Source organism: Eutrema salsugineum, unplaced genomic scaffold (genome assembly GCF_000478725.1).
Source record: "Eutrema salsugineum unplaced genomic scaffold, Eutsalg1_0 scaffold_11, whole genome shotgun sequence".
Lineage (NCBI taxonomy): Eukaryota > Viridiplantae > Streptophyta > Magnoliopsida > Brassicales > Brassicaceae > Eutrema > Eutrema salsugineum.
This window is the reverse complement of record NW_006256901.1, coordinates 5,931,472-5,952,355: the sequence shown is the minus strand read 5'-3', so window position 1 is coordinate 5,952,355 and position 20,884 is coordinate 5,931,472. Positions and strand designations below refer to the sequence as shown.

The 20,884-nt window shown below is 36.5% G+C and overlaps 2 protein-coding genes across 2 annotated transcripts; both read right to left on the bottom strand.

Annotated features, from left to right (window-relative positions):
* Window positions 1-1,381: 1,381 nt before the first annotated feature.
* LOC18025881 (40S ribosomal protein S8-1) lies at window positions 1,382-3,081 on the bottom strand. The gene is made up of 5 exons (XM_006409488.2): window positions 2,981-3,081; window positions 2,803-2,875; window positions 2,071-2,407; window positions 1,797-1,984; window positions 1,382-1,697 (listed from the first exon to the last, which is right to left on the bottom strand). Exons 1-5 carry the CDS (start codon window positions 2,982-2,984, stop codon window positions 1,622-1,624), a joined length of 678 nt encoding a protein of 225 aa, XP_006409551.1. The 5' UTR covers window positions 2,985-3,081; the 3' UTR covers window positions 1,382-1,621.
* Window positions 3,082-8,671: 5,590 nt separating this feature from the next.
* Window positions 8,672-12,057, bottom strand: LOC18025880 (pre-mRNA-splicing factor CWC22 homolog). Its single transcript, XM_024160531.1, is given in 2 exon segments — window positions 8,672-10,748; window positions 12,044-12,057. Coding segments are annotated over 2 exon segments (2,091 nt in total).
* Between the last annotated feature and the right edge of the window lie 8,827 nt (window positions 12,058-20,884).

Sequence of the window (20,884 nt, the reverse complement as noted above, 5' to 3'; positions counted from 1 at the left end):
CGAAGAACTCCATTATGAGGGACAACAATCTTACTTTTACGGCGTAAGATGTTTTGTGACCACGAGAAGTGTTTCTTAGCCTTTGGATCTTTAGATAGAACTGTGATCAATTCCTTAACTGCAGGATCAGTGTCCTAACTTGCTTGAATCTGCTTCATCAGATCACATTCAAGCATCGTCATAGCCATATGGAGGACCTCTGAACCGTCGACACGAGAAAGGACATCAGCGACCAAGTTATCCTTGCCTTGTCGATACTGTATTTCATAGTCGAATTCCAGCAGTTTGGATAGCCACTGTTGTTGAATAGGAGTGTTCAATCGCTGCTCAAGGAGGTATTTAAGACTGCGTTGATCAGTTTTGATCATGAAATGACCAGTAAGGAGGTAGTGGCGCCATTTCTGTACAGCAAAAACAACAGCCAAAAGTTATTTTTCATAGATGGATAAGGTCAGTTGTTTTCCTGATAAGTGACGGCTGATATATGCAATAGGATGACCTTCTTGCATCAAAACTGCGCCTATACCATAACCACTGGCATCTATTTCCACGACAAAAGGCTTATCAAACATAGGCAAAGCAAGAACCGGAGCTTCACATAAGGCTTTCTTCAATTCTCCAAAGGCCTGATCTGCCTCAGGTGACCAAACAAAAGAGTCCTTCTTGGTAAGAGAAACAGCATGAGATATGGAGACTGACGATATTGATCCGGCGGAAATAAAGTATAGAGATATTTTAGTAAAAGTTGACACAGATCATGTCGAGAATACAATGTGTTTGTATTAGTTAAGAATTTCTTGATATATGTAGCTATTAATTATGGTTATATAAAACCTAGAAAGAGGGTGATTTCTAATAGGAATGTAAACATGACGTACGATATGGTTCTTTAGACTTAAAATAGATTTTGCCCAAGTTGTATTTGCAACATTGTTTTATTTATGACTTTATTTCAAGAGGAAAATTGAAAACTTGCTCACGGGAACCAATCTATATACTGAACCGAACTAAATCAAATCATATTAACTAGGGTTTGAGTTTATCAATTAACCGAATTTTTGTAGAGTCGAGGTTCTTTAAGTTATTAGTAGTTGAACATTGTGTGTTCGAGGATATATTTGGTCGTTAAATTTGTTGATCTTTGATGGCAACACAAAAAGCCCATATCAATATCACGTTGTTTTCACTGTCGAAATGCTATTACAATTCATTGAAATTCTTCTACTAAGTTTTTTTTAAGAGTCAATTTCTGTTGGATAAGTATCATATCATATCTGTCTAAAGTCTAAACAAAAATTCTTTTACCGCCACATAGAATTAATCTCTTCTACTTAGTTTTTACCTTTTAGTATTCAGTTAAATCCTCAGGCCAACAAGACAATAGAACAATGCAGAGATGCGTATGCCATTCCTGTTCTGTCTTCGAAACATCCCTTGTACATCAATTACCTATTCATGTCCACTTTACCATGAAAATAGATAACTCAAAACCATTGTACCATAATAACTGACGAGAGTTTATGAAACACCATTAGTACGCTAATCCAAAAACATCGGTTCTCATAAATACTCAAAACATGTTTGAAGAAATCAAAAGGCTTCAAGCAAAGAAGAACAAATTCTAAGCAGCACCCTTTCCCTTCTTCTTCTGGATCTTTTTCTGGTAGAACTCTAACTCTTTACCTTCCAGAATGTATCTGCACAAAATTTTACAAGAAAGGGACCATGAACAAAAATTAATTCATGAGATTCTAAAAAAAAAGAAACAAGTGGATCAAGGGGCTCGTGATAAATACCCATCAGCACGCCCACACTGGCCTGGCCTTGAAGAGATACAAGCCAACAAACGACCACTTGCAAATTGGTCCTCAATGTGGGAATCAAGACTACGACCCTCTTGACGCTGCTCAATCTTTCTCAAGACATGGTTGCTCTTCTTGGTCTCCTCAGGTGCAGCAGCTGGGGCTGAAGCATCTTCACCGTCCTGTCAGGGATGAGAATAAAAAACTTGAGACTCAAATATCATACAAGTCAAGGAATCAGAGCCCAAGAGACAAAGAATGGTCTCACCTCTCCTTCCTTCTTGGTAGCAGAACTAGCATTCTTCTTCTTGCGACCAACTTCAACACCATAGTGCTGGAGATACCACTGCTTGAAGGGAGCAGCATCAACCTGTACAATAGCACTCTTGACAAGTGTCTTTGTACGGACCAACTCGTTGTTGGATGCATTGTAGACCACATCAAGGACTCTGGTCTTACGAGTTACTGCTTCACTTCCCCATGAGTAGTTACCAGTATCAAGCCTCAACGCACGCCACTTGACATTACCTCCACGAACCCTGATTCTTCTGACCGTCTTGTTGCTAGACAACTTGGTGTTGGCAGGTTGCCTTCCCATCTCATACCTTTCAAAAACCAAAACACAAACTTAACAAATCAGAAGTATACTACAAAAGAGTCCAAGGTATCATGTATCAGAAGCACAAGAATTGTAGACAAATACAACAAATTAAACAAACACGCCACGATCAAGTCAATGTTTCACCAATTAAAGTTTTGAACTTTATAAGAAGAAATGATTCGCTCAACATTACAGTTTAGAGAATAGTCGAAATTCTATAAATGATTAAAGAAATTGAACAGAAATTAAGAACACGGATCAATGAAAACAAACACACGGATTAACAGATCACAACTAAGCTTTATATTTTCTACTTTCTCGTTGCACAGTTTCTTAATCGTTTGTAAACAGAGCAGAAAATAAAATATATACAAAGAGATCTGAAAATTGGAAACTTACTTTCGCTTCTTCCTCCATTGCTTCTGCTTGCCTCCAGTGGCACGCCTCTTGTGGATGGAGTCACGAGAAATACCTAACAAAAGTATAATGTTCCATGTGAGATTCTAGCTCCAGACATTCAATACTATACATAGAAAAGAAGGGAAAGAGATCAATCGGATAGAGAGAACGTTCGTACCCATGGTTGCCTCTTTAGGGTTTCTCCGAGAGAAAAAAGTATGACAGCGCCGACTTGAGAATTGATGACGAAGAGTTTATGTAAATGGAGTATGCGTCTCTATGAAAAAACCCTAGTAGCCACCCTTTTAAGGCCTGTTACTTCTCAAAGGCCCATATAATTTACTAGGGCCCGTCATAATTCAACAGAATTTTTTTGCTTTTTTTGGGTCAAGATTCAACACACAATTTTTAATAAGATAATTAAGTTAATAATCAAATTTCAATAATCAATGAAGATATTATAATTAAGCAATTAACATTTTTAGATATTATTAAGACTAGATGAGTACCCGCGCATGCGCGAAAATTTTTTCTGTTTAATTAATTTTTATTAAAAAAAAGTTAGTGTTAGACACATATTTTATTTACATCTTGGTTTTCTGATATGAATGTTTATGATGTATAAGTAAATATATCAATATATTTTTGGAAGTAACTTTCAGAATTATAACGTACTTGTGAATTAGCATATCTTAAAAAAAAGGAAGATAAAAATTATTTGCGACAAATTCTTTTTCCTTATAAATTGCGGCCAATGTTTCTTGGATTCTCCTTATCTAAGAGCCTTAGGACAGGTCCGGTCTTTAATTTTTGAAAGCTAATTCGATTTACCCACATGGTAACATTTTAACTTTTTGTTTTTACCCACATGGTAAAAATATGTGACAAGTAAATTTGCCTATTCAGATTTGGTGCTCCATTAGTGTCAAATTAATTTAGTTTTATTTTTGTCTTATATTATTGCATCTCTTGAATAACATATGCCTCTAGTGAAAAGCTTCTGAGCGTATACATTGATACAGTGCCGTGCTTAGACTCATCGAAGCTTTAGGCGAATCGAAAAAATGTGACTTTTTATTTGTGTAAATATTAAAATATAATATTATTATTTAAACACATTATTTAAACACATAATAATACTATTTTAATACATTTTTTATTTTCTTATCATATCATACATTATTATATCATACATTATTATAACAGTTGTCAACATATGTGGATCTATATCTATAAAAATGAAAGATATCAATAACAATATTATTGTTATAGGATTTTCAAAAGAATATCCTAACCATTTTTACCAAATTATATATAATAATAGCTATAAAACAATGTAGCTCTTATTTCTTTAATTTTGGTGTGGTTTTAGGCAAATGCCTAATTTCTATACGCACGGCTCTGCATTGATACCAGCATAACAATAATATTTTATATATCTATAAGCTGCGTTTTACACCAACTCTTTGGTAAATTTCTCATTTAACTAACAATTGAGAATTCCTACAGACAATTGCCTATCGGAGAGGATATAAACTTTGATTCCATAAAATATTGTGTCTGGCAGCTGTGAAGTTGGAGATTCCACTGCGTATAATCAATTAAGGGCGGGCATGGTAGACAGATGTTGCCTGACTTCTTTGAAACTTGAGAGAAGCATGTAGGTAGTAAATCCTTTCATCTGTGCAAATATAGAAACAAAACACAATTTGGAAATTTTCAAATTTTCTTTACTCAGAAACAACATGTAGAATACAGGAAATGTAACAACTCCTTTTACTTAGCTACAAAATGACAACTAAAATGCTAATATAACTCAGGCCTCTAAACTGAAATTTGTGCAGAGCAACATCACTCAGTTTATATCGTAAAAGGTCTAAAGAAGTTTCTGCATTAAACAGTTGAGAAGCTCGTAGACTATTGCAGAGATTCTTCGAAAAATCAAGAAAGATAGATAAATACTATTAATGTTTTGAAGTATATATTTCCTATTGCATTTTGGTTTGTCATTTCACCTCATTCCCCTTCTCAAGATAGATATTTGTGTTTAGTTGTGTTTGATACAATAAGAATTAAAAGAATAAAGATGAAGTGAGTGGGCTTACCAGCAACGATAATTCTTTGGCACTTGACAAAACCTACACTTCTCCGAATGTGGCATTGGAACAAGTAGTGTGAGCCAACAATGTCATACTCATGCCAAGATCAAGCCTAAAGGATAAGGAGCTAACTTGAGAGATGTGGTCAGTTAATCTTACCATTAAGTTAGCAGAGAAAGAAACGTATCAGTGCCATTCTTATTGCCTTTTGTTTCACAAAACCCTTTTCACTTCAAAGTAGCTCGTCTTATTCATAATTCTAGTATCACTAAGAGACAAATATGTGAGAGACTTCATACAACTACAAGAAGGAGTCCAACAGTGAAAGCCTAACCTTATCAGTCAGTATTTAGCCAGCTAACAATATTCAGTTAATCCTCTACCATAAAGATATTCATTATCCATCTACCTCTCTAGATCATCGTTGTCCTTTTTCAGGAGATTGTAACCAGCATTCATTTATATGGGTGAGTTGATTATGACTAAAGAACAGTACAACATAAGCTTCTGCTAAATGAGAAGTGATTTAAACGAGCAAGGTACAAATGTTTCGTGAACATGAGCCAAGGAATTCAAATATTGATGCTATTAAAAAAAAGAGATTATCATAGTTGGCGCTTTCTGATTTTTACAAAAATAGCTTTGGAAATAGAAAAGCAAACTCCCTAATTTGTTCCCGTCCATGAATTGTATTTTAGCGCAAACGGAATTGCCGTTGTGAATAATGGAAATCAGTTTGTTGCAGAGAGGATAACTTAGTCACTAAATCATATCTTTGAAAAGGTGAAATATATAACTGATGCATATTTTGACAGAGAAAATATCAAGCATTACCCATCAGACAAATGGGAAATTTAAGAAGAAAAGAAAGAGGAGGTCTGACCATATCCCGATTGTGAATGCTGGACGTAGCCACTCCCTCGTGAATCAGAGTATCTGGTTCCACTGTAATAAGTTAGTGAATAATTCTGAGATACTAATGGTATCAACAATAACAAAGCCTATCAGCCAACATCATAGACGGAAATTTGATGACCCTAAACTATGAAAATTGCTGGAAAAAAAATAATTTGATTCACTCCCATGTTTCTAAATTTATTATTCGCTCTAGCGATTTCGCAAAAGAGAGGACAAATTGACGTCATGATGGAAATACCTACCAGGAGATTGATTTTCTCTTCTTCTTTGTGTGTTACGTACTGGCGGAAAAAGAGAGGACCTTAAGCAATTGGGAAAGTAAATAAGGAAAAAAAACCCTATAAATCCAGATAAGGAAGACGAACTGATATTGGTTGCGAAAGATTGGGAAGTATAAATTAAAGTAGATGTTGTCAATAAGGGATTTTCATCCGTTAGAGAAGAGGAGGAGAAGACGAAGAGTTGCCATAACTTTATCTCAAAACGTCCCCAAAGAGAGAAGAGCAAGAAGCAACAAAAACAATTTTAGATGACACGTGGCACTCTCTCCCATGCTGATGTGGCGATCAGCTGGAGAGAGTTCAGCCTCTTTTATATATAAGATTACAAATGATTGCATCAAGATTAGATGAGTTGAAGAATTTTTTTCCTTCATGTAGTTTTTGCTCCATGTTTTATTTCTTTTTTTGCGAAGACAATAATCTTTAGATTTCACTTCTTTGTAAGAAATGATACTAGATTTTAATCCCGCATGGGAATTTTTTTGTTTTTTTGTATTTCTAATATAATTTATATTTAATTTTTTATTTAGATAAAATTTGTTTTTGTTATTTATTTTTTAAAATAAAAAAATTTTGTTATCATATTTTAACTTGAAATAGTATAGATTTGTATATTAGTATAATAAGAGTTCGAGTTAGTTAAGTATATATCGATCTAATGTTAATTATGAACTTTATTACTATGTGAATTTAGATTTACACATAAACAATCTATATATCTATGAATTGGCTAACCCGTCCGTTTAGTTGCCTCAAATTATTTTAAATACTAGTGTTATCTCCCGTGCTATGCCCGGAAATATTTTTGCCTAACAATAAAATGAAATTTACATAACTAAAAAAATTACGTGTATAAAATTACTTTCTTATCAGAAGGAGATGAGCATACATAAAACATTATGACACTTATCATTGATTATCAAAAACATTTAAAAATTAAGTTACATTTGTTTAAAAGAGTGTTATATATCTCCATGTTTACTTGCGACATCAGTATAACAAATCGAGATCCATGAAAGAATTTGATAGCCGAGAGAATATTTAATGGACCTTCGTCAAATCAGTAATGTTTATTAGATACAATTATCTATTTTATATCACAAATTATCTGAAAACTCTTGTGATAGCTGAGAGTAAATATGTAATAGATTGTAATAAAATCAAAATAGATATAACTGGGAAAAAGCAAAGTGTTTACCTCAAATCAGTGAGAATCTATATAGATTATGAAGGACTTTTGGATATTAGACTCATCACTCATATAAATAAATCATAAACAAAATTAAACTTGGGAAGATGCCAGATTTTGTTGTTTAGTGAAGCTGTCTTTAAATATTTGTTGACATCAGAAAAACAGTAGCAGAAACAGAATATAAACATTGAAGAGAACAGTTATCTTATTTTTCGGAGAAAGAGGGGATCATGGGAGATAACCACAATATGATCATGGGAAAGAAAATGATCATGGAGAAAAAATATTACACATGTAAATTCTATCAAATTTTGATCATAAATATAATATAAAATTTAAGTTTTTTTTTATTTTTTTGCTTTGTCAATTTTATTTATTTGCCACATGTAACCATATAATTGCTGAAGTGACGTGTGCTTTAGTAATATAAGAATTTTACGTGTTTTGACAAACTAACCCGTATAAGACTGTAATTATAAATGCATAACTCTAACCTGCTTCATCATATTATTATATAATATAAATATTTATTAATATTGAATATTTGATATTCTAGACAGATTTATCATGATAAAATATAATAAGATGTTTATTTAACATTTGTGATATTATAAAAAATGTATATATCTATAAATTGGCTAACTCGTTCGTTTAATTTTCTCAAATCATCTTAATATTTTACAAGTTTTAACAAACTAACTCGTATAGGACTTTAAGTATAAATACATAACCCTAATCAGCTCTATCATATTATTGTATAATATATATACATATTTATAAATTTTAAATATTTGATATTTTAGATCAATTGATTATAATAAAATATTAGATATTTATTTACCATTTTCATTATTATGAAAATATTATTTAAATTTAAAATATTAAATTAAATCTAACTTGTATTTAAAGAATTCTAAAGTAATTAAAATTATTATCTAAATTTTTGTAATAAAATTTAATTATAACTTTTTTGGTATTTCTTGAATTTTAAATTAAATTGAATCTAAATTTTTGTAATTAAATTATTAAAAATTTCGAATTATTTGAAATTTAAATTAAATGTGACTTATATTTAAGAAGATTTAAAAATAACTATATTAATAACTAAATTTAGAAATTAATTATATTTAATACTTAAATTATATTAATTTTGATCAATACAAAAACTATTTCCAAACAGATTTATAAAAAATTTGAAAGTGTTTGGAAACAATTATTAAAAGTGTTTCTATTTTAATAGAATAGATTAACTAACACTCTGTTTAAAAAAAAAAAATTGGAGCAGTAGCCACACTCACCCGCCATAATAAATTAATAATATATTAAAAAATAAGGGGCCCCGGTTAAATAAAATGTTGGTTTGGTCTATTTGGTATACACTATAAATATTGTGTGATCAAGCTCTTCTTCTTCTCTCTGTGGCTTTCATCCGAACTAGAGGAAGACGATGAATCTGACTCAGAATCAGACTCGGAACCAGGAATATCAGATCCAGACGATGGCCCTGATTCTGATTTCTCAACTTGCTTGTGTTGTTGTATGATGAGGCGTGGCATGTTCTTCAGGTACTCTCTGAGATTCTCTGTGATGCCTCCAAGACCAATGGAAGTAAAGAAGTTGATTGCAAACCTCGTGTTCTTTGGATTATCTTTAGGGAATATGGACTCAAGTGATTCCTGCATTGTTGAATCCTGAAGCCTCTCCTTAATCAGCCTAATCCCCAAGTGTTCTGACAATTCCTGAAAAAGGATCTTAATAAAGATACGAGATGAGGAAGTTGTGTCTTCCTCGGTTAACCGTATGTAGGCAAGCACATGCCAAGGAAGTGCATTTGTGCCCAATAAATGGGCGAAGAACTTGGCCACATTACGCAACTTGTTTGTCTCGAGACGATGGATCATGGAATACTGCTGAACAAAACATTTCTCAAAATTCTCTTGATGAATTTTGTAGATCATACAGAAACGCTGACCCAACAATCCAAAGTAGCGCAGATATGTTCTCTCTTGGGAACAACATTCCAGGAGCATTATGCATAGTTCCATCTCTTGATCTGGTTCAAGTTTAATTTTAAGTAACTTGTGACCTGCTTCCTCAAAATCAACGCTGGACATTATGGTCAGGTATATTGTCTTCCTTAGATTAACACGATTAGTCTCTGTCTCGTCTCTTATTCTCATTTGTTCTTCATCAGACCCATTTTCCTCCTCATCATTATCCTCTGAACTAGCAACAGAGCCATCTTCATCCTCAGACTCCTCACCAAGTAAGTCCTTCTTCAGCGCCTCGTACTTTTTTTCCGTCTTAAGGAAGTCAGAATCAGGTTTGAAAACATCCAGAGAGGTTTCAGGATTTATGTCATCATCAAGAGATACATCATGCGAATATTTTTCTTCCACAAGATCTAGCTCAGGACGAACAGCCGGATGTCCATGAAACCTTGCTTGCCTTATAGCAAAGAGCCCTTCAATCAAATACTGAACTCTCTTATCTATCTCTCCCTCGTGCAGTATACCGAGAAACCGCTCAAAAATCCCAAACAATCCTTTTGGTGTAACGTCCTGAAGCATCGCACCACACTCTGTCACGAATGCAACAGCCACCTCGACACTGTCATCAGTCGGATCTTTTAGAAGTAAAGTGACTAGTTCAAGAGCAATGTTCTCCTCAGCGACTTGCTGGTTTACTAGATGTGCTATAAGTTTTACGGCTGCGAGTAATTGAGGCTTGTCATTACGCTTATACGCTCTCTTTAGCTGCAAAACGACCCTTTTCAATAGAAGTTGAGCAACTTGAGGGAATTTGGCGTTAATAACAGCGACTAAAGCTGCAAAGACATCAGTGAATCCAGGAGATGCCATTTGAGACTTCATACATGACCGGCAGAAAAGTCCCCTTCCTCTGATGAGATTTTCCGCAAACAGTTCAGGGATTATGTCCTTAATATTGCTTGCATTGACCTTATTCACCAGTCCATTAATACTTTTACGGAGTGCGTCCCATGTAAGACGCTGCTACTCTACACTGCTCTTGTCTTCCACCTCCTTCGTCATGCGTGCTAGCTTAAAAGGAGGAATATAAACTCCACCAGTTTTTCCCAAAGCCATATCATTGTTATCAGATGGATTGAGTTCTGGCAACTTGTGCTTTGCAACTTTACTCTTCTCTTCCCTTTGCCTGCTGTCTTCCTTTCTCAACTTGTCTCTTTGACTATCATCATCATATCTATCACTGTGTCTCCTCCCCTTTTCATCTCTAGCTCTATCGTCCCTCCTATGCCTATCCTTCCTTTCAACATGCCTCCGCCGTTTCCCGTTCTCATGCCCAACAGACCAGTCTCTCTCCCAGCTCCGATCCCTCTTTAAAAGCTTCTGCCTATCACCTTCTTCATCAGAAGGTTTATCTGCTATGACTCTGCTACCCCTATGACTCCTCTCTCTATCCATATTTTTTGGGCTTCTCGTGAAGGAAATTGTGATTTCTCTCTTTTACTAATTCTTCTCTCTGTTTTTGTGATACATTAAATCTTAAGCCTATAACTCTATTTATAGAGTTGTGATTCTGTCCCAGAATACTAAATTGTTATTTCTTAATTGTTACAATTTCCTTTTTTTTTAAGAGAACCTGATTTTCTTTGTTGCTTGCTTCATTTCTTTTTCCTTTTTTTTTCTTCTTTTCCTTTTCCTTGATTTTGTTTTTTTTAAACTTGTTATTTCATTTCTCTCACATAAAAGGAATCTATTCCAACATCTCTTCCTTTTCAATTAATTAATCATCCTCAGCCTCCTCGGTTTCCTTTTTATTCCCCTTCAAATCGTAGTCTTCATCGTCCAAGCCTCTACCACCCTTTCTTTCACCTTCAGTTTCATTTGAAAATGCTTCTCATCTTCTTCATTAGAGAGTTTTTTAAAACAGATGCTTGTAACACTTGTGCTCTCTTTTAGGGCATATATAGGAACACGAAACAATATGTGATATATATCATTTGATATTTACGGAAATTTATTCAACTTTTCTTCTTGTTTATTATTAATATACAATTTTTGTCCTTCTAAACCTTTTTTTCCGTTTGTTCATGGGTTTGCTGGAACTTTTTAATAAATAGAAGTAGCACGCATGAATGTCTTTCTCAAGCTTCAATCAATCAATTTGCCTTTGCTGCTAAAACTAGTTCTGTAATATTAAATCAAGGGCTTGGTTTATCGCTAACTATATCAAATTAGTCTATGTTTTTCTTCTGGATCTCATCCATATGCGATCCATCTTCATCACTTCATAAGAAAGATTATTATTCGGAAATGAGTCAACCGACAGACAACAATTTATTCTCCGTTTTCAAATTAATAATTTATGTTTCTTTTGTTTTGGTCAAACAGAAATTATAATGCTAATTATATGAGTAAAAAAAGCTTAATTTTTGGCGTATACCTAATCGGCTAATCGTATAAAAAAGATTAAATTGAAGACGTAAAATTTCCACAAAAATCTATACTATTATTTGTGAGGTTAAAAATTTGATGTATTGTCTTCACAGCGATTGTCCTATATGTCATTATTAAAAAATATTATGTGGCATTTTAATTTGTTCTGATAGGTCGATCATTAATCTTACGTGGAAATACATGTGACATATTTTTTTTCCTTCGATTATGGGTCAGCGATTTTGTTTATGGGCTACTAATGTCAAAGTCAGCCCTAGCCATTGATTGTAGTTATGGACCACCGATATCAAAGTCAGTATTAATCTATACTCTAGTGTATCCATTGTGCTATATATATACTCCTCTCGGTTTTCAGGCTTTTTTACATACGTCCGTCTTCTAAAGTCTAACATCTTTTTAAAAAATTCATCTGCGTCTTTTTAAAGATCAATATATACTATTATTTATTTATTTCTGTAATGACAATCTACTATTTTTTTTTATAGTTCATACTTCACTAATTGAATATTTCATCTCCCGTCTTACAATATAATTGTCAGGTAAATAAATTGAAATGAAGTGAAAGAGAGAGAGAGAGAAAGAGAGAAAGAGAGAGAAAGAAAGAGAAATGGTAGAGAGAGTTAAACCTTCTTGGTACATGATATTTAAAGTCTATGTTAGTTCGTATTTTCTGTGTTCCTATTTTTTTATATTCGAAATACTTCTTACCTTTAAATTTAGTTATCTAAATCGTATGATATATATAATTTTGAAAGAGGGAGAAGGGAGAGAATGAGAGAGAAATATTGAAAGACAGAGAAGGAGGGACGCATGGATGGGGAGAGAGAGGGAGTTAAAATTCTCAAGTACATATATTTGATTGATATAAAAGATTAAGGAAAATAAGAAGAATATGAAGTAGGAGAGAATTAAGAAGATGAAGGCGATGAAGAAGAAGAAGAAGTAGAATAGGAAGAAGATGAGGAAAACAGAAAACAAAAAAAAAATGTGATAAAAAAAAAACTTAAAGAATAAGAAGTAAGAAAAGAAATATAGAATGAAGAAAGAGAAGGAAAAAAAAAACGAAAGAAAACTAAGAAGAAGACGTGAGAGAAGAAGGAGAGATAAAGATGGAAGACGATAAAGAAATAAAAGGAAATGACGATAAAGAAGACAAACGAAAAAGATAAATAAGAAGAAAAAATAAGATGAAAAACAATTATGTGGAGACGAAGAACTCGTTTTTGTCTTAATTCAATTGGGTTGTGAGTTCAATACATTTATCTATTAAATATTTTTGTAATTTTGGATGGTGTTTACTTTTTGATTTGATTTATTTTATCATGTATCTCTTAAATAATTTTTTTTCAAAATTTTTTTCGGTTTTTAGTTTATTACATTGAAATTTTTATGTCCGCACAGAGTGCGGGCCAAACACCTAGTACTACTATTAAATGTAGCCATGTCGTGGCCGCCAGACCATTGACGACTCGTTGTTTTTCGTCATTGACTCATTGCCACTTTTCCACGATGCAACTGTCATATTTTCCAAACCTTAACTCATTGATGCCAAAAATTAACCTGCAGATGTTATATATCTTGACAAATCTGTTAATATAATATTCTTAAAAATGGTCGGGGTATATAGTGTGGTGGTCATGTGACCATTCAGATCACATCAAGTAGATTTTTTTTTTTTTTTTTTTTTTGCAGAAAGGGGAAAATGCCTTTGGATGTAGAACCTTAGGAAGCACGAAATTTACCTTTAAATTCAAGCTTTTTGAGGCACCATTGAGCTTTGATAGATTCTTGATGCTCCACTTTCCCAAATTCTTTCAGTCTTCTTCTTGAGTGACTGAAAACCATGTTGCTCCTCTTTTTCTGGCGTTTTTGCACATATCTATCGATATAAACTAAAGAGAGAATGCATGAGATTTAAACATAAAAGTTTGGGTAAAGAGTGTGGTACCAGCTAAACATGAACTAGGCATCTAGGACAACAAAGAGTGGTAATAATGATGTAAAGATGTCCTAAATGTATATCATGATGCCTGCTAAAACCAATGACGAGAAATTAGATGTCAAGATTATGTTCAAGTGAAATGAGCTAGTCTATCTGATGTAGCGACATCTACTTTATCTTTTACGTGTTTTACAAGTTTTCTATTTAATGGTTATTTACGGGTTTTAAACTATTTCTTTTTCCTTATTGAACTTCTGTTTATTGATTAGGGCTTTAGTTTTGGCTTACGGTCGGCTTAGACCACCTCTATATAAGGTTTTGTAATCCTTTGGGAATAGTTAGTTGTTTATCGAATAATAAAGAGTTTTCTCTTGATTAAAGTCTTCGAATTCTCCCTGTCTAACAAAGAATTTTGAGCATCAAACAGATCCTCTTGATCCATAGATCCTCGAGACTCTGTTTTGATATTTATCCGCTGCAACAGTTGGTATCAGAGACAAACAGATCCTAATCATGCCGCCAAAGAAGAATCTTCAACAGCAATTGGACGAACACAATGAGGCTTTTTGCGAAACTCTAGCCGAGTTCAGCGATAATCTTCGGGAATCTCTGCGGGTTACGATGGAAGCAGCCCTTCGCACGGCTCTTCAACCGCAAAACGCCGCACAACGTGTTCCTCGGCGTGAAGAACCTATCTTTGAGGATGATGAAGAAGAAGATGTTAACGTCTTTGCAAATCAATTTGGTCAGCACGGTGACGTGAATCCGCATGGCGTTAACCACCAGCGCGAGGTTATCGCAGCTCCACGAGGTGATCATCGATGATGGGATGCTGGTTTTAAGCTCGATTTACCAGAATTCAGTGGTGGCATCCAACCAGAAGAATTTATCGACTGGATTAATACAACCGAGGAATTACTGGAGTTTAAAGAAGTGCCTGATCCGATGCGTGTGCCTCTGGTAGCAACACGTTTTCGTGGGTGTGCTTCTGCTTGGTGGCAGAAATTAAAAGCGTCAAGGGCTAGAGAAGGGAAAAACCGCATTACGTCTTGGGCGAAATTGACAAAGTTGATGCGAAAAGCTTTTCTTCCTTATAATTACACTCATACTATGTACACGAAGCTCCAGAATCTGCGACAAGGAAGCCGTTCTGTTGACGACTATGCGTCTAAATTTTTTTTCTCTTGGCTCGTAATGTACTTCATGAAAACGAGGAACAAAGGGTCTCGCGTTTTATTGGTGGCTTACGCGGTCCAATTCAAAGTACATTACTTCAGTTTGATCCATTAACAGTGTCAGAAGCTCACCAACGCGCGGTCTTGATTGAACAGCATTCGCGAAACCAAGCTTCTTCGTGGAACTCTCAGCGCACTCGTTTCAGTTCCACTCTCGACCAGACTTTGTCAAAGTCAATGGAACAACTGAAACTAACAGATGGGACAGAGGGTAATGTGGCGATGGGTTCACAGCGTCCGACCAATGTCAAGTGCTTTAAGTGTGGTGAATCTGGTCATCGTCAAGCGGCGTGCCCTTCTTTGCAGCGTCGAGGTTTGTTAATCAAAGATGACTCTGTGTTTGATGAATATGGTGATGATGAAAACGTTGTCACTGAAGTCGATGAGCAAGTAGCGGGTGACACTGGTCCTCTATTGGTTCTACGCCAGAACTTTCTCACTCCTCAAGGCGTCGAGGAATTTTGGCTATGAACTAACATCTTCCAATCGACATGTATAATTCGCGGGAAGGTGTGTCGTCTCGTCATTGATTCGAGAAGTTGTACTAATGCGATTTCGGAGGAAGCTGTCACAAAGCTTGCTCTGTTTACGGGACCGCATCCTTCTCCCTACAAGATTGCCTGGTTAAACTCCACTACGGACATTCGTATTTCTAAACGGTGTCGCGTGCCGTTCTCTATCGGCCTCAATTACAAGGATTTGGTGTGTTTCAACGTCGTGCCTATGGATGCATGTCATCTCCTTTTGGGGCGTCCCTGGCAGTTCGATCGTCAAACTATTCACAATGGGTTCAAGAATACCCATATTTTGACTTATGAAGGTCGGCGTATTACTCTGCTTCCATCACAAACTGCTACTGAGCCCCTCGTGCAGAGCAAGGAACTCGAGTCTCCTCCTGTTTCGGTGGACACTCCCAAACCAGCTTTATTAATATCAAAGGCTGAGCTCTTGACGAGTACATAGCGACATATGTTGTTTTTCTCCTGTGTCTCAAGCCGCAACTCCTATCGGTAATCTCTGAAGCTCCTTCCAGTTTTCATGCGTTATTAACAGAGTTTCAGGATGTGTTTCCAACAGAGTTACCGGATGGTTTGCCTCCTTTGCGTAATATCCAGAACTGCATCGATCTAGCTCCTGATTCCGTTTTGCCTAACCGTCCTCACTATCGCATGAGTCCAAGGGAACATGATGAATTGCGAAAACAGGTGGAAGATCTCCTTGCCAAGGGTTACGTACGTGAGAGTCTCAGACATTGTGCTGTTCCGAAGAAAGACGGGACTTGGCGTATGTGCGTGGACAGCAGAGGCATTAATAAGATTACAATTCGGTACAGATTTCCGATTCCGCGTCTTGATGATCTTTTGGACCAAATCGGTTCAGCCTCTCTTTTTACCAAATTGGATCTTCAAAGTGGTTATCATCAAATCCGTATTCACCCTGGTGATGAATGGAAGACGGCTTTCAAGAGAAGAGAAGGGTTGTTTGAATGGCTTGTTATGCCTTTTGGTTTGTCTAACGCACCAAGTACGTTTATGCGTGTGATGAACGAAGCCTTGCAGCCATTCATTGGGCGATTTGCGGTGGTATATTTCGATGATATACTCATCTTTAGTGCGTCGTTGGACGACCACTTGAAGCACCTGCGTGATGTTTTGTTAGTTTTGCAACGAGAACAGCTGTTTGCTGCGACAAAGAAATGCGTTTTTGGTGTGGATCAAGTTCTCTTCTTGGGGTACATTGTGTCTTCGCGTGGCTTAGAAGTATTGAGCTAGGTCCATAAGTCTCTCTAAGTTAATTCGGTATCGGCCCAAGACTTATGGAAACAAAGAGAAGAGAAGCCCAAGAAGAAAGAGATATTTTGCTGTGAAGAAAGGATTCTGTCCGTACGGTGGTCCCGTGTCTCGGATCAGTCAAGATGACCGTTAGGTCCTGTCACTATCAGACTTGATCCGAGACAAAGCTTGTCTCTTTAGTCACGTGTTTTCTTTGTTCTCTTTGTCCCAAAATAGCTGGAATTTAACCTAGTTAGCTCTCTATATATGTTCCTTGTAGCCGCAACATTGATAATACACTTAATGAGAAAATCATTTCTCTTCATCTGTTCATCTTTCGTACTCTATTTTCCCTCTTTATTTCCGCAAATTCAACAAGAAGTTGATCCTGCGAAGATTACTGCACTACAATCTTGGCCAACTCCTCGCTCTGTCACTGACGTACGCAGCTTTCATGGTTTAGCGTCGTTTTACAGACGTTTTATACATCACTTTAGCAGCATTATGGCTCCCATTACAGATTGTATGAAGTCTGCTTCTTTTCATTGGACACCCGCGGCAGAGCAGGCGTTTCAAGAGATCAAGTTAAAGCTTACGACGGCACCAGTTCTTGTTCTCCCTAACTTCAATATGGCATTTGAGTTACATTGTGATGCATCTAAATCAGGAATTGGAGCAGTTCTTAGCCAGGTGAGTCGTCCGATTGCCTTTTTTAGTGAGAAGATTGCAGGTTCTCGCGTGCGATACAGCACTTACGATGTTGAGCTATACGCTGTCGTTCAAGCCGTGAAACATTGGAGACATTATCTTTTTTCATCGCGAGTTTGTTCTCTACACTGACCATGACGCCCTTAAACATATGGGCTCACAAGATAAAGTCTCCGCGCGACACGCTTCTTGGTTCGCTTACCTGCAACAATTTTCGTTTGTGATCAAGCATACCGCAGGAACACATAATAAGGTCGCTGATGCATTGAGTCATCGTCATTCTTTGCTCACAACATTACATGTTCTGTTCCAGGATTTGATCTGCTTTCGGATTTGTATCCTCATGACCCTTTTTGGGGAAAATTTGGCGTGATATCGAACAAAGAGTCAGCTCCTCTTATGTTATCTTCGATGGCTTCTTGTTTCGTGGTGCACAATTGTGTATCCCTGAGTGTAGTTTGCAACTACATTTGATCAGAGAGCTTCATGGAGAAGGTCACATTGGACGAGATCGTACATTGAAGTTGGTTAGTAGTTCGTATTTTTGGCCAACATTACGTCGTGATGTTGAACGATTTATTGTTCGTTGTGGTATTTGTCAAGCGGCTAAAGGAAAAGCTACTAATGCTGGGCTGTTTCTTCCTCTTCCGATTCCTACGCAGCCGTGGACAGATATAATTATGGATTTTGTACTTTGCTTACCTCGGACACAGCAAGCTAACGATTCCATCTTTGTTGTTGTTGATCGTTTCTCGAAAATGGTGCACTTTATCCCTTGCAAAAAGACGACTGACGCGGTTCAGGTCGCAATTCTGTTTTTTCGGAAAGTTTATAAACTTCATGGTATTCCTTTATCTATTGTTTCAGATAGGGATTCTCGCTTTTTGAGCCATTTTTGGCGATCTCTGTGGCGTCACATTCGTAGCAAATTGGACATGAGTTCAGCTATTCATCCTCAGACGGAAGGCCAAACAGAGGTGACAAATCGGGCACTTGGTGATTTGTTACGGTGTCTTGTTGGTGACAATGTCAAAATGTGAGATACCGTTCTGTGCCAGGCTGAGTTTGCTCATAATCGAGCTGTTAATCGGAGCACTGGTTTCAGTCCTTTTCAGGTGGTTTATGGGACTCTTCTGTGTTGTCTGCAGATCTTGCTCTCACTCCAGATCATACGCGTTTCCATGGTCGAGCTTGTGACCTTGTTGAAGAATTTGCTGCCATTCACGATCAGGTTCGTTCCAACTTGGAGTCATCAACCGCTAAATACAAGTCCGATGTTGATGCTCACCGCCGTGATGTTCAATTCCAACCTAGTGATTTAGTGTGGGCAGTCTTAACCAAAGATCGCTTCAAACCAGGCACATACAACAAACTCAAGTCGCGAAAAATGGGTCCTCTCAAGATCCTTGAAAAGATTAATAACAATGCTTATCCCCTGCAGTTGCCTCCTCATATGAACACAGCTGATGTTTTTAACGTGAAGTATTTGGTTCATTAGGTTGCCGAAGATGACACTGAAAATTCGAGGGCGAATTTTCTTCTTACCCCGGGAGACCTGATGTAGCGACATCTACTTTATCTTTTACGTGTTTAACAAGTTTTCTACTTAATGGTTATTTGCGGGTTTTAAACTATTTCCTTTTCCTTATTGAACTTCTATTTATCGATTAGGGCTTTAGTTTTGGCTTAAGGTCGGCTTAGACCACCTCTATATAAGGTTTTGTAATCCTTTGGGAATAGTTAGTTGTTTATCGAATAATAAAGAGTTTTCTCTTGATTAAAGTCTTCGAATTCTCCCTGTCTAACAAATAATTTTGAGCATCAAACAGATCCTCTTGATCCATAGATCCTCGAGACTCTGTTTTGATATTTATCCGCTGAAACACTATCCTGTCAGGAAAATCCTCCATGAATAAAAATCCTCTGGTGGGAGTTCATAGTGCAAATACTCTAGCTACTGCCTAGTCTAGTACTAACCACAAAAGAAACTAGCATGTAAAGTCTAGAAGCATATGGGTCTTACTCGTCATAGTTTTGTGTCAAACATTCCAGAAAAATACTCAAGGTCTTTTAATAAGCATATAAAATTTTAAAAATCGCAGAAAAAAGTAAGAAACAAAGAAAAATAGATTAGTACGGATAGACATCCTCCCCCAGACTTAAATCACATTGTCCCCAGTGTGAAAAATTTGGTGAGAAGATGGTGAAATAAAAGCAAAAGAGTCTAAAATAAAAGAAAAGAAAAATGGTGATAGAACCGTGGGTACGATTTGGTGATGGATAGGCGCATATGTCTCATGGTTGTCATCTGTCTCTGTAGATGAGGAGTCATCATCAAACCGGCGGTTCTTCAGTAGTCTTTTCATGCGCCTGTTGATCTTCTCTTGCTGGTCAAGCTTCTTCTTCAAAGCTGCAAAGTCTGCATCACTCCTAGTGGATGCTCTGATATGAGAAGAACTGGCTCTGGATGAAGATGGTACAGACTGAAGTCTCCTGCTGTTTGCAGCTACCTCTCTCTTGGCTTTTGCAGCCAGAAATTGCTTCATGGTCTGAGGTAAGAGTGGTAAAGATGGTAGGAAGTCGCTAGTCTCTGGTTTCCATCCTGGGTCTGAACCATCTCAGAGACGGGACATTGAATCCGATGGAAAAATGACCCTGTACTCGGTGGAACTGGTGGAGAACTTGTAAGCAAATCCAATTGGGTCCATCTTGGCCCTGGTGATAGTTCTGTCTCTAGAGAACTGGGAAACATCAAACCAATCCTCTCTAAGAGGTGTCTCAGCTGAAAAATTAAACTCCTGCTGCTATCATAAGCGTAGTAATGATGCTCCCAAAAGCTGGTGAGTAGTCCTGATAATCAGATGTAAGCATCTCATGCTTAACCTTCACTATGTTCCTTGCAATGATACAAGCAAAGCAAGGAAACCTGGGGTGATCTGTGAATGGTAGCTGTAGTGTCACCAATTCTGGCTTAAGGACATTCGCTTGATTGGCTCGCGAAAACACAGTGTGCGCTAGTAGCTTATGAACATAGCGGACAGCAGGATGAGAGAGTAATGATGCCTTGGATCTTCCTTTGTCATACACTCCATAACCCATCAGTTTCCAAAGATCATCATCTGGATTCTTCTCCAATGCAATCTCATCACAATAAGGCAACTTCAAAGCATCACATATCTCTAAGATGGTAAGAGAGTAAGGATGATCTCCAATAGAGAAGGAGAGCTCTAGGAGTAGCTCTTTTCTTATAGCACAAAGTTGTTGATGCAAGGAATCCTTGGTGTGGTTCTCATAGGTCTGAAAGTTCTGCTCCATGAATGATCTTATTCCAAGCCTATCAAGATACCATATTACATCTTCTCTGATTCCAAGCATCTCAAGACAATTGAGGGAAAACGAAGAAAAGACCATTTGCAAATTATGTGCGTAGATCATTGGTCACTTGGGTTTTGGGTTTAAATGGTAGGTTCGTGAATTTTTTTATTTTATCAAA

Bases quoted from the DNA above. Each gene is read 5' to 3' on its own strand.
- LOC18025881 (XM_006409488.2), bottom strand. The intron at 2,408-2,802 runs GTAAGTTTCCAA...GGTTTTTGAAAG, and splicing joins CAATGGAGGAAGAAGCGAAA to GTATGAGATGGGAAGGCAAC. The intron at 1,698-1,796 runs GTATTTATCACG...AATTTTGTGCAG, and splicing joins CAGTGTGGGCGTGCTGATGG to ATACATTCTGGAAGGTAAAG.